The sequence below is a fragment of the Petaurus breviceps genome, unplaced genomic scaffold (genome assembly GCF_028583685.1).
Source record: "Petaurus breviceps papuanus isolate PSGF00001 unplaced genomic scaffold, PetGlider_PUasm1.0 178, whole genome shotgun sequence".
Lineage (NCBI taxonomy): Eukaryota > Metazoa > Chordata > Mammalia > Diprotodontia > Petauridae > Petaurus > Petaurus breviceps.
The window spans coordinates 36,773,402-36,786,680 of NW_027185777.1; the positions used below are offsets into that span (position 1 = coordinate 36,773,402).

At 32.9% G+C, this 13,279-nt stretch overlaps 1 protein-coding gene across 3 annotated transcripts in view; it reads left to right on the forward strand.

Annotated features, from left to right (window-relative positions):
- ESYT2 (extended synaptotagmin 2) overlaps positions 1-13,279 on the forward strand; it is a 118,096-nt gene that overhangs the window by 83,540 nt on the left and 21,277 nt on the right. For 2 of the 3 annotated variants that reach the window (XM_069086072.1, XM_069086073.1), the window contains exons 8-13: positions 227-347; positions 2,823-2,999; positions 3,794-3,876; positions 6,585-6,633; positions 8,035-8,124; positions 8,597-8,692. In XM_069086072.1, coding sequence (XP_068942173.1) covers positions 227-347; positions 2,823-2,999; positions 3,794-3,876; positions 6,585-6,633; positions 8,035-8,124; positions 8,597-8,692 — 616 coding nt within the window. Of the gene's footprint in view, positions 1-226; positions 348-2,822; positions 3,000-3,793; positions 3,877-6,584; positions 6,634-8,034; positions 8,125-8,596; positions 8,693-11,156; positions 11,259-13,279 lie in introns of all 3 variants that reach the window. The other variant, XM_069086071.1, reaches the window with a different exon arrangement.

Genomic DNA, 13,279 nt, shown 5'->3' on the forward strand with positions numbered 1-13,279 from the left:
TTAATCAAATTCTTTTATGTTTTCTGACCACAATATAAATTATAGCAACTTAGTAGTGAGCATGTTTAAGTCTTCCTATTCACTAATTCTGAATGCTCTCTTTTAAAAAACTAGACTATTACTGAGTGAACAAGGGGAATTTTTAACTTTTACTATCGTGTGAGTTAATTATTACCTATGGAAACATGTTTTGATATCTAGCAGTTGTTTTCCTTTTGCCTAACAGTGGTTTATCAGATACTATCATTCTGGATATAATATCCAATTACTTGGTGCTTCCTAATCGAATCACAGTCCCTCTTGTCAGTGAAGTTCAGATTGCTCAGCTGCGATTCCCTATACCAAAGGTAAGATATTCTATTCTTATTTAAAAATGAACAAACAAAACCCATTTCTTTCTTTAAAATTAATTGATTAGAACCTCTTATTATGTTAACATTATTTCTTGTTGCAATAAGCCCATTTCTTGCTGTAGAAATACAAAATTAATCCAGTCACCTTGGGGAGGAAGTTTTGAGCCAAGAATGTAATGCAAAAATATTAGGATGATTTATAAATGTGTGATGGAGCTTCAGTAATTCTTAAAGTCAAAAAAGCTTATTACCAGATGTTTAATCCAGTGAATGCTATCTTCGAAATAAGGTAAATTGGATGATAGCTTTGAAAGTGACATTATTTATGTGATATCCTAGAAAATATGTCTAGGAATCCAAATTAAATACTTTGTTTCTACACTTACTTTTTCTTTTGATAAAGTATTATAAGAAACATTGCTAGTAGTAATTTATTCAAGATGGAGCACTTTTCCCTATGTTGTGATTTTAATAGTTTTCACCTTAGCATTAGAACTTGGTTCTTAGTTGAGTCTGAAAGAAGATCAGGTAACATGTATTAAAGGATTGGCTTAAAAGTTCTTGTACTGCAATTCCCTGAGCTCAACTTAGTACTATTAACAAGATAAATGTTTGTTAGGATTTGAAGAAATTTTGTCATTTCTGGTAGGAAAGACACATGTAGCCAAAGTATTTATGGTAAGATTTTTTGTGATGGCAAAGAGTTGGAAATGAAGTAGATGTCTGTTGATTGGGGAATGGCTGTACAAATTGTGAGATGTGAATGTAATGGAATACTACTGTGCTGTAAGAAATGAAGAATGTGACAACTGCAGAGAAGCAGAGAAAGACCTATAAGAACTGTAGAATGAAGTAAGTAGAACCAAGAAAACAATACACACGGTGACTGCAATAAATGGAAATGGAAAGAACAGTTACACACACACAAATCAAATGTAAGAAAATTCTAAAGAATGAGCATGCTTCAGAAAAGAAGAAATGCAGAGCTGGGGGGTCCACAATACAGTATGTCCATCACATATACTTTCAGACTTTTTAGATGTCTTGACCACTTATGCTCATTTTCTCTTTTTCTTTTTTTTAGTCTTTAAAAAATAATGAAAACATCATTAAAAAAATTTTTTTAAAAAGAAAAAATTAATGATACTCTCCCAGAACTGCCAAAACTATTCTACAAAAGTTGATAAAAATAGCTTTGTATGTTTCATTAATTCACCATGAACTCTTTCTGGTTTCAGAGAAATAATCCCTGTGATAAGAGACTAATATATGTAGGTAATTGAAAAATAATATGTAAGCATAATTTTATTTAAAGTATACTTTAAATTTCTTCATAGGCTTCTTAAATACTCTATTTGAGGAAAGTATACAAAATATATTTGTACATTTGTACTGTTCATTAAACATTAATGACATAATGACTTAAATATACTCTTTAGCTAATTAATTTAGAGGTGGTTACATTAGCTCTTTCTAGTTTGAAAAGGAAAGAATTCTGCTTAAAATATACCAAAAAATTCAGGTCATAGAAGAACTTTCTTACAAAAATATTTAAAGTCTAAAAATTGATCTTATGGGGAAGGGTAGAAAAGTTGTCCTCTCAGTCTTATTCTATCTCCTGAAGTTTTTATACGTTTTTATAAATTTGATATCCTTTTTCCATTGATAAAAGAAGTTGATTTGAATTCTCCTTTCATGTAATGGAAAGGAGCCTCTTTATTTCTTTAGTAGGGTTGTTATAATACACACCTTTCTAGCAGAAGTCAATAATCTTAGCTGCTACCGCTCTGGATTCTGGAATGATATGTGATATAGGTTATTATATACAGAATCCATTGTTTTCACTATGATCAAAAGAAATTCAGTCCCTTTTTGGGGGGAGTAGAAATAATGAATGCTTCATTGGTTCCTTCAGGTGTCCTTTATATAAGTTGAATAAGCCTATGTAAATATTTTAATCTGATCCAGTGATTACATCAAGTATTTATTAAGTACTTACTGAATACTAAGTACTCTTGATAAATGCTTAAGATTTAAAAGAAAATACAGAAAACAGTATGTAGTTTTGCTTTATTCAATAGAATTAGTGCAGTAGTACATTGCAGAGAGCAAGATAATGTTTTAACTTCAAATTTTCATCATTGAAAAGGCAAAAATTCACTTAAATTTATAAATTGTTTCCTGGCACCATTTAAAATATACTGACTTTAAGACTAGTCATGTGACTACATTAAGATAATCTATTGCCAAATTTAACTTATTTTTCATATACCTGAAATTTACAAGTATAAAACTTGAGCAGCTATGTTTTTCTCTGGATAAAATGTGAACAATTTATTTAAAAGGGCACTTTACCCTTTAGAGAAGTCCTGCTAAAGCCACGGTCTTGGGAAAACTGTTTAAAAATAATACAGGAGTCTACAAAGTAAGCAGCCATTTACTACTTTTATTTTTTGTACTCATTCTCAGGGTGTTTTAAGAATACATTTCATTGAAGCTCAGGATCTGCAGGGTAAAGATACTTATCTTAAGGGCCTTGTCAAGGGAAAATCAGACCCTTATGGAGTAATCCGGGTCGGCAACCAAATCTTTCAAAGCAAGGTCATCAAAGAAAATCTCAGCCCAAAGTGGAATGAAGTTTATGAGGTAATTGTATATACTGCATTTAATTTTACAATATTGATTCTAATGCTTCCAACTGAGGCCATCAAAGTACTTTGATTAAGTGAGAGGAGTACTAAACTAGCCAGGGGTGTGCTGGAGTACATTCAGATGGGCTCACAAGAACTAATTGTTAAATTTTCATTGTAAGAAGCATTTATACCATGGAAACTGGTAGCTGTTATGTATCTTGGCTTGACATATAGTCTTGTTGATATCTATCCTTAAGGAAGTGATGGAGAAAATGTTAGTAGTGCAGATTAAACTTAAAAGTGTGTCTTTTTCACTGTTGTTGCTGATGAACATTTGCCATCACAGCCCCGGAGCTGGTAGACATAAATTCAGATTCCTGCCCTGCCACTTGTACTTTTGTGAACTTGGACAAGCAGTCCTTGCCTTATTTTCTTTTCTGTAAAGTGGAATTAATTTCTGCCTTGCCTACCTTGCATTTCGCTGTATGTTTGTGCAGGAAGGTAGCAATATATAAACATATTTTGGAATGCTGTTTGCATTTTGGCATTGTAATGCTAGTTTATTTGAAATATATTTTGGTATAGTGGCAAGAAGATGGGAATAAGACCATTATCTTGGACAAATTACTTAAGTTTTTTGGTGCTCAGTTTCCTCTTCTATAAAACAGTGCCTGCCTGTCCTATTTCAAAAAGTCATTTGAGGGTTAGAAGAATAGATGTGTAAAAATTTTGAAAATTTTAAAGTTTTTTAGAAATGTATTATTACTATTAGTAATAGAAAATGACAATTGATATTTTATTTTTCAGGCTTTAGTTTATGAACATCCTGGGCAGGAGTTAGAAATTGAGCTCTTTGATGAAGACCCAGACAAGGATGATTTCCTTGGAAGGTAAATTCCTTGTGTATATAATATTGGCATGTAATCTATTTAATTGTATTGTGATAAAATACCCTATTTAGGTTCTTTTATTGTGCAGATGAATAACTATAACTAATAGACATATTGTTTGGTTGATTTGGAATCTCTTAAGCATTTTATTATTGTTGAATGGGAATGTGGTATAGTAATCAGAGAGCCAGTGTTAAAGCCAGAAAGACCTGGCTTCAAGTACTGCCTCTTGACATGGCTTAGCTGTGTGATCCCTTATTCCTTTAGTAAACCTCTAAGATTTTAACCTGAAGAGAAAATATTGCCCTGCATTGGTAGAGGCACTTTATAATCTGGGAGTTCTTTATATCAGCGAAATAATAAGTTGAGTTCCTGTCCCTATTATTGTCACTGTTGTTACTAAATAATAATTTCACTAAGTTGAAATTTATAGAGAAGCTCAATTGAAATGTAATATGGAGGGAATATTCCAGAGTGTGGAAATAACTTTGCAACCAAATGAACTACTTCAAAGTAGTCTTATAGAAAAGGATCTTTTTGTGTTTATTGCACTAGGTGCTTTGATACCTGCTATGATGCCAATAATTCATAACATTGGAGAATATTGAGTTAGACAATTCAACCAAAAAATTTTTAAAGCAGAATATTCTGTTAGTATAGTGCTAATAGAGCCTTAATAGAGGGGTATGCTCCAGTAATAAAATTCTAAATGATACAGTTCAATTTAATGAGTATATGTTACTAAAAAGAAAAAAATCAAATTATGTTTGTTGAATTTTTCTAGGAAAAAGTTTGATTGTGCACAAAGCCTAAATATCTTTCATTTTCTTTCTTTTCCTTCTTTACTTCTCCTTGTCATTCTTCCATGACTCAGTGTCTTGATTTTTAAAATATCCTTTGGTAATGGCAAGCAAAATAGTGCTTTGCTGCTTGTTTCAGCTATTCAAGTGCTTTTAAGCCTCACCTTTGATGGTATCTAGAGTCTCTGTTGGAAACAGTATACATTGTGTTGCCCTTAATAGGCCTAAGGGAATTTGAAGACCAATTTGATTTGAAGATCAAAAGTGAGACTCAAAGGCACTTGAATAGCTGAAACAAGCAGCAAAGTACTACTTTGCTTGCCATTACAACTTTTCCTAGATTTTTAAAATTTGAATTTATTTTTACCTTTGCTTTGCTCCTAATATCATATAGTTGTCTCTTCTGACTTAGTTTTCCAGAGGCTCCTTTCTGATGGTTCACTTACATATGAACTATATAACATTTTTGGATCATCAGTAGCAGCAAGCACCCTAGCATACCCAGGATAGCTGCCAACACAGGTTCTTAGATCTGCTTTTCTAAAGGAAAGCAACTCAAAATGGGTTAACAATCTTGCTTTAATCAAACATATGTCATTTACCTAGTTCGGGGGGAAAAAGGTCAGCACCCCAAACTTCAGAGAATACAAACAAGTTACAAGCAGAAGTTAGTTACAGGCAGACAGAGAAACAAATCAGCAGGCAGGCTTCCAGCTGTCTGACCATTACATCCATACCTAGTCAGTTACCAGAGAGGGAAGCACCAACATCTGGGTTTTCAAAGCCGGGGCTTCAATGGCTACCCAGCGTCTCATCTGGTTAAATCACACAACTCTTCTCAAGGTGAGCTCCAAAACAAAACCTCACATAAGGGTATATATAGCCTTCTCCTGGCTCAGAGAATGTCACAACCGTCTTGACCCATTGCTCAATCACACAGCATCAAGGTGTGGGCATTCCTGAAAAACAAGCCTCCTGCCACAGGCTCCATGTGACCGCATTCAGCCTATTGGGGGCAGAGTATATTTTCAGATCAAGGAAGGTTCTCAGCGTCACTTAAGCCTATCAAAGGATCTAGGGGCAGAGAATATCTTAGATTCCCATTCCCATAATACCATCTTTTGCTACTCAAGGAGGATTTTGTACATTTAAGTTCTTTTTCTATTCAGTTTCATCTAAAACCCAGTTATATCCTAATTCCTTCATCATATCCTAGGGCATTCTTTTTTGTTTTCTAATTTCTATTTTTAAAATGTTGAGTTTTAAAAAATTTTCAGGTGGTCTACTCTTTCTAATTTGGGGAATGAGGTGATTCTTCTAAATATGAGTGCCCTTATGGCAGGAAAAACATTGTGATTTATATCAACAATGTGGGCTTTTTTATTTTGAGAAGCTGTAACAACTTAAAAATAATATCTAGAGCAGCAGCACTTAAGAAAAATTCAACTTTCTTATAGCTGCTTAGCTTTCTTCTCCTTCTGTCCCTCATAGGATCCCATCCTTGCTCCCTCCTTTTTCTCCACAGCCACTGTATTACTGCTTGGACATGTCTATAAGGTTGTATATAAACACCCAGAATTGAGGTGGATACTCATTTCTTTAACACAATATTTAGTAGCTTTATTATTTTGATTGCGTTTCTGTAATACTTTTAGATAGACCTGTGCTTAAGAGTGCTCAATTTGAGGTCAAAGCCTTTGCTACTTTCTAGTGTCACCAACTGCCAGTCACTTAACATCTGTCTCAAGACCTCAGTTTCCTTATCTATAAAATGAGAGTTGGATTAAATAACCTTTAAGATGCCTTAAACTCTTAATCTGTGATCCTAATATCTTATGGCTGCTTTGTTTATTTAAGAAAATGTATAATTCATAGTGCTCTGAAGCTGTGATGTTATTGTTTCTTTAGTCTTATGATCGATCTGATTGAAGTTGAGAAGGAACGCCTCTTAGATGAAGTAAGTTCCCTTTTGATGGCTAAATTCTTTGGGTACATTTCTGACAGTTTTGTCTTAAACCCGTTGATTTTATCATGTAACCTTTACAGAGAAACACTCCTAAGCAGAATTTGATGAACTAAGTATTTATATTGATATTAGCAAATATATTTCTACATATAACTAAATTTACTACAGCAAAATTAAATACAAATCAATAGCATTTTTGAACGCTTTATGCAAAGGCATAAAGGGAATAAAAAGAAGTATATGTAACCTTTTTTTTTTTTTTGCTTTTTTGAGGGGGAGGGCAGGCAGTTGGGGTTAAGTGACTTGCTCAAGGTCACAAGACTAGTAAAGTGTTAATTATCTGAGGCCGAATTTAAACTAAGGTCCTCCTGACTCCAGGGTGGGTGCTCTGTTCATTGTGCCGTCTAGCTGCCCCTGTATATATAACCTTTACAGAGAAACACTCCTAAGCAGAATTTGATGAACTAACTACTTATATTGTACTAAGTACATATATTAGCAAATATATTTCTACATATAACTAAATTTACCACAGCAAAATTAAATACAAATCAGTAACATTTTTGAATGCTTTATGCTAGGCACTATAGGGGATAAAACGAAGTATATATAAGAAGGTTTGGGAGATAAGATATAAGTACCCATAAAGTTAAGTAATAGAGATTTAATTAATAGCTCAATTTAATAATAGATATCTTAAGGCTGTATGAAAAGTATAGGCAGTAAGATCTATAGGAGAGAAAGAAACAATATTCTGGAAAGTTTAATGGAGAAGTTGGGATTTCAATTGGTATTGTAGGAGATGAAGGATTTGGCTAAGTAGAAAAATAATATATTTATTCCACACCTTTAATAATATTATAAGCTTTTATTTTTCACATTATACTTGATGAAACAGGAAAGAATAAACTTTTACTGGGTTGTAGTCAGTAAAAGAAATTGTAGGGGCAGCTAGGTGGCACAGTGAATAAGAGTACCGGCCCTGGAGTCAGGAGGACCTGAGTTCAAATCTGGCCCAAACACTTAACACAAAAACTAGCCATATGACATTGGGCAAGTCACTTAACCCCAATTGCCCTCCAAAAAAGCAAAAAAAAAAAAAGGAAATTGTAAATTTAGTTTAAAAATAGAGCTTTCTAACCTTTCTTTGCTTATAATTCTGATTTTCAGGGCCATTATTGTTACTAGGAAAACAGAAACATTTAGACATAAGTATAGACACTTGAATTATTCAAATTGTTTTTCATAAAGTACTGATGCTTCAGTAATGAGGCTTAAAATGTTTAGAGATATTATTGTATTTTAAGCTTTTTGATTCATTTCAACAAACCTTTATGGATGAAAACTTTTGTCCTAATCAATTTTTTAAAATTGTCTAATATTTCATTTCAGTGGTTCACTTTGGATGAGGTGCCTAAAGGAAAATTGCATTTGAAACTGGAGTGGCTCACATTGATGCCAAATGTTTTGAATCTTGATAAGGTACTGTTAATTATATAATCCCCCTGGTTTTGTTTAGGTCCATTCCTTTCAAATTTGATAAGTTTTTAAAAAAAGACGACAGCATTATTTTTGAGTTTTCATATGAGGCTATTTTATTCCTAAGCAAGAATATATTCCATGTTTAAGAACATTCAAAGTATTTTAAAATAAATGTACAGGGCATATATTTGGTTTGCACAAATTTTATCTTTAAGTGATTGGTATCATCTTTGTAAGAGCAAAAATTTACTCGAAGAGAATGAGGATCTATGCAGTGAGCCATTATTTGACAGATACACAGTGAATAAAGGCTCGTTGCTGTCTTACTTTATGACATTTATGTTTGCTTCTGCACCATCTTGTTTTTCACTGAGAATTAGTTTTAACTGATCTAAGTAATTAGTCTAATAAAAATAATATTAAGGTATTGAATATATTGTCAAAACATTTCTAACAAGTACTTTCTTTTTAGGTGCTAACAGGCATTAAAGCTGACAAAAACCAAGCCAATGATGGCCTTTCTTCTGCATTGCTTATATTATATTTGGATTCAGCAAGAAATCTTCCAGTAAGTTATACACTGGTGACTCTTCCCTTGGATGCTTCTTTTTCCTTCTAGCACATTTTGCTTGAGAATGTGTCCCACTGCTTCTATGAACCACATTGTGCCACGTTCTAACCTTGCTCATGTTTTCATGTGTACACTGTTAGTCACTTTGTGTTTCGGGAAAAAAGACAATGAGTTTTAATTTAATTTAGAAAGTGTATTTTAATCTTGATAGTTCTTTGGACTGATCTCATTTATAGGATTAGTGTATGTGTTTATTTCTTGAACACGAGTAAACTTCTGTGCCTAGAAAAATAAACATTAGATTTTCATTCATAAAAGTAGAAGTGTGACATTAATTCAGATCATGCAATGATTAGTCTTGGCTCCAGAGTATTGATGATGAAACATACTTCCCTCTTCTCTTTAGAGAGGCAGTAGGCTTCTAATATTCCTAGTTGGTACTAAATGACTAGTGACAGTGAGGCATATGTTTTCAGATATGAGCAGTGGATCAGCTGTTTTTGTTTAATTGTATTTTTCTATTTTAAGGGAGGGTGCTATTGGGAGACAAAAGGAGTTAGGAAGTGATAGCAATGAAAAAAGTATAGTAAACCATGAAAAACCAATGAAAAGTCACCCTAAAGATAGATTGATGGTCATAAAGAAAGAACAAGAAATGACATTAATGATTATTAATTATCAATAAAATATGAGCCTACAGTAGAAATTATATTTCATTGAAACAGAAAAACACTAAAGTGGGGAGCTACATTTAAAATCTATTCTTGTTGCATTCTAGCTTAATTTGGATTTAGTAGCTAAAGTATTTACTCTTTTGTAGTTTCCAGACTGCAGAGTAGGTTGGGTGATGATGGCAGTTGTGGGTTGAAAGAATGCTTCTATTTTTTTATGATGTTAAGGTTTTTTCTTAGTACTTAAAACCTGAGTTTTTGGCAGTTTTTTCATAACATAGCTTTTTTAAACTTAAAAGTATCAACAATTTTTAAAAAAATTTCCTTTGTTTTTATTCAAAATGTTGTATGTGTAAAACATAGCCACTTGGCTATCAAGTTTTGAAACAAATCTGTCATTTTCAAAATTTGAAACATTTTTTGAAAAGAAACCATGTTACATTGGTTAATGTGTTCTCCTGAAGTACTTAGCAGAAAAAAATGAACACATTCAGTGCAACTTAGTGGTTTTCTTATTGACAAAATGTAATACTAGATCTTCATAGATGTGCCATCTTGATTTCCTGCTTTCACTTATTTTATTAAATGACTGTTTATACTTTGTTTCAATGTACAGTTTTCAAATCTGGTTAGAAAGAAACCTCATAAGTATCAAATGCTTGGTTTCCTACATTTTTCTTCATAGCACAGTTTTTCATACTCTTTTATACACTTTAGTAAAATCTTGTAATTTTCTGTTAACCATCTAGTTAGCTTTTGAGGACAGTTTCTATAAATATTGGTGAATATTCAACTAGAGAATTTTCTGGTTTTTTTTTTTGACTCAGAGAATGTGTGTGTGTGTGTGTAAATTAATATTTAGTTGCTTACATATCTATATAAGATTAAAATGGAGCCATAGCAGAACTTGTTATTCACATAAGTGCCTCAGCTCATTACCTCTTTTTTCTTGGACTAGGATTCTAGCTTACTTGGTAGAAAAAGGAAAAATGATAGGTGCTCTAACCTTACCAAAGGGTTTTTCACCTTTGGTTTTGCATTGCTCTACCCCAGGAAGGCCTCCAGTACTCCTTCGCTTTAGTTGCTACCACAATTTGATTAATGATGGTATAGTTGACATTGTTTCTTCTTTATAGTCTTCCCTTGAGCTTTTTAACATTTTACCAATGTATTTTTATGTGTATGTATGTTTGTACATTTTGTATACTCTATCTTTCATCAAAAGGAAGAAAATGTATTCTATATATCTATGCCTCCTAGAATGCTGTCTTCAATATTTTTTGGAGTCATCATGTGTAGATTATGTGGTCTGATATAATTGGGCTTTGTGAATTGTTGTTTTCTGATAACAGAACCCTGCTATAGAGTTTATTATCTTTTTACTATAATTGTATTTCCATTAAACACCCCAGTTTAGCTACATTGAACCTTTAGAATATAATCTGTATTTTAAAAAAGTAGTTGATTGGGTTAGGTAGCTTCAATATTCTTTCATTTCTACAATTTCAAATTGAAGTTTGGACAATGTAAAAAAAGTAAACACGCTTAAAGATTTCACAAAGGACACTTTGTGCATGAAATATGGCTGACAGAGGCAAAGAACTTTTGGAAAATATTTACTTGCTAAATGACTGACTTTTTAAGAAGCTTGCTCACTCGGTCTTTCTGCAAGCTGTTGTGGAATCCTTTGACTCTTTCTTTACACTTTTATAATAGAAGGGCTTCTTGTGTATTCATTTTACCACAATCCATCACTCTTTGCTTTCTCCTTCCATTTTCACCTTCTTAAGAGTATCTACGAGGGAAACTTTGGGTGTGGCTACTTAAAAGAGAGGAGAGCATCGGGACTAGTCTTTTGTGAAAATACTACCTCAGTCTATAGAGCCCTATTTGTGAGTTCTCTGGTGTTATACTTTTTTCCTTTTTAATTGGAGACTGCTGGAGTGTGGACTGGTGCTTCTAAAGCAATCAACTTTGGCGGAATGACCAAGCATGCTTATTTGGTTTCCTTGCATGGTTTCTACTATTATGCATTTTGTTGTGCTACTTAAATTTTTTTTTAATCAATCTAACATTGGTAAGTATATTACATCTTATGATGAGAAGCACAAGCTGAGTGAATTCTTAAGAAGTCATAGATATGGACTCCTAGGTTGATTTTGGCATGCAACAAAAGAAATTTTTGGAGGAATTTAAGTTTTATTGATCAAATTCTCCTTGTGATTGCTTTTCAAGTAAGATGTAAGGATGATTTGAGAGCTTACAGTTGTCCTTTCCCTTTAGTCCAGTGCCCTGCACCAACAAAATAATTCGTTTCAAATATCAAGCTAAGCTATGACTCCATATTCTTTTGCTCAATGTTCTTCAAACATATAGTCAACTCTCAATTATCAGTGACAACAGTGAGGGGGATCACATGTACTTTGCACAAAATAGGTATTCAGTAATTGTAAGAAATTAATAGAAAACCAAAGACTTCATTTTCCCTCCTTCTTCCTCATTTTTAACTTCTAACAAAGAAAACATACTCTTATATCTCAGTCCCCTTTTTGCTCAAGTTCATTTTCTGATGGAGTTGGGCAATCAGTAAAATAATCCCCAAATAATAGTATTGAGGAGATGTGTCGAGCTTGGATATTTCCCAAAATGGGTGGTTGAGAGTTCACTAAACTCTGATTCTGACGCCAAATACTGGCTTCTTTGCCTCTTTCCCATAAGCTTATCCTTTAATGATCTGATTTATTCAATTGATTTTTTTCCGTTGATGCTATGTAGTTGCTTTCATTTTCTGGGAAAGCCAAAGACAACTTACATACCCCCAAAATTCTAGCTGTAAGAGTTTTTCAATATTTAGTAAATGAATCTTGAACTTCATTTGACCTTTGCACCTATGAGAACTGGATGTTCATGATAATTCAAATGAATGGGATACTTTATAATATGTAAGAGCATTTTCATGTATATTGTTTCATTTAAATCCTAAAACAACCCTGTTGAGGAAAGACAAATAGATGAGAAAATTGAGGTTTGGAGTAGTTAAGTGACTTGGCCAGTTTCTCACAACTAGTTAGTGGAAGAACCATGATTTTAAACCCATTGTTGACTGAAAAAAATAAAAACAACCACCACAAACCTTTAAAAAACACCCCAGGATATTGAAAAATGAAATATGTTGAAAAGATAGATGTATCATGTTGGATATGTCCCCTTATTTTTTCCACAGATTATTCTCAATTATTTTCTACTTTGTGAATAATTTTAAGGAAAGAATTTATTACCATTAATGTAGGTTTTTATGTTGCCTTGCAAGTTTATTAAAGTTATTTTTACTTCACATTAATTTCTGTTGGAAGTATCACAGTAGCATCTTCTCAGAAGTCTGGCCTAAATGGAATTGTTAATAATTATTAGCAGTGAAGGATTCATAATGGTGTCAGACCCTATGGTTCTTAAGTGTACCAGTGGACCTCTAACTTTTAGCATGTTATAGATTATTGTGCAGAACTTTCCCAATTCCAAGATCTCTTTATCACCACTAACTCCCTTTTGCAAACTCCATTGTGTGATGTAAGAATTTCATGTGTGGGAATCATTTACCTTTAGACTCACAACTCTCAGAATATTATTTTGAATTCATTTTTGACTAGTCCCCCAAGATTTAATATTAATTTAATACAAAAATTTAGGAGCACATGGTGTCATCCAGCACATGATATCAGTGATCCTTAGAATTTTTCACAGTTGTACCTTAGAATATATAAATTTAAGTAGTTTTCTGCTATCTGAATTCTTTAAATTCAGAATTCTGTATGCCTGCCATACACGAAAGAATGATACCTATAGATTAGTCAGAAGTTTTATTTGTTGCTAATTAACCCATATTGTACTTTTGCTTTTGTGTATAGCTAAGCCT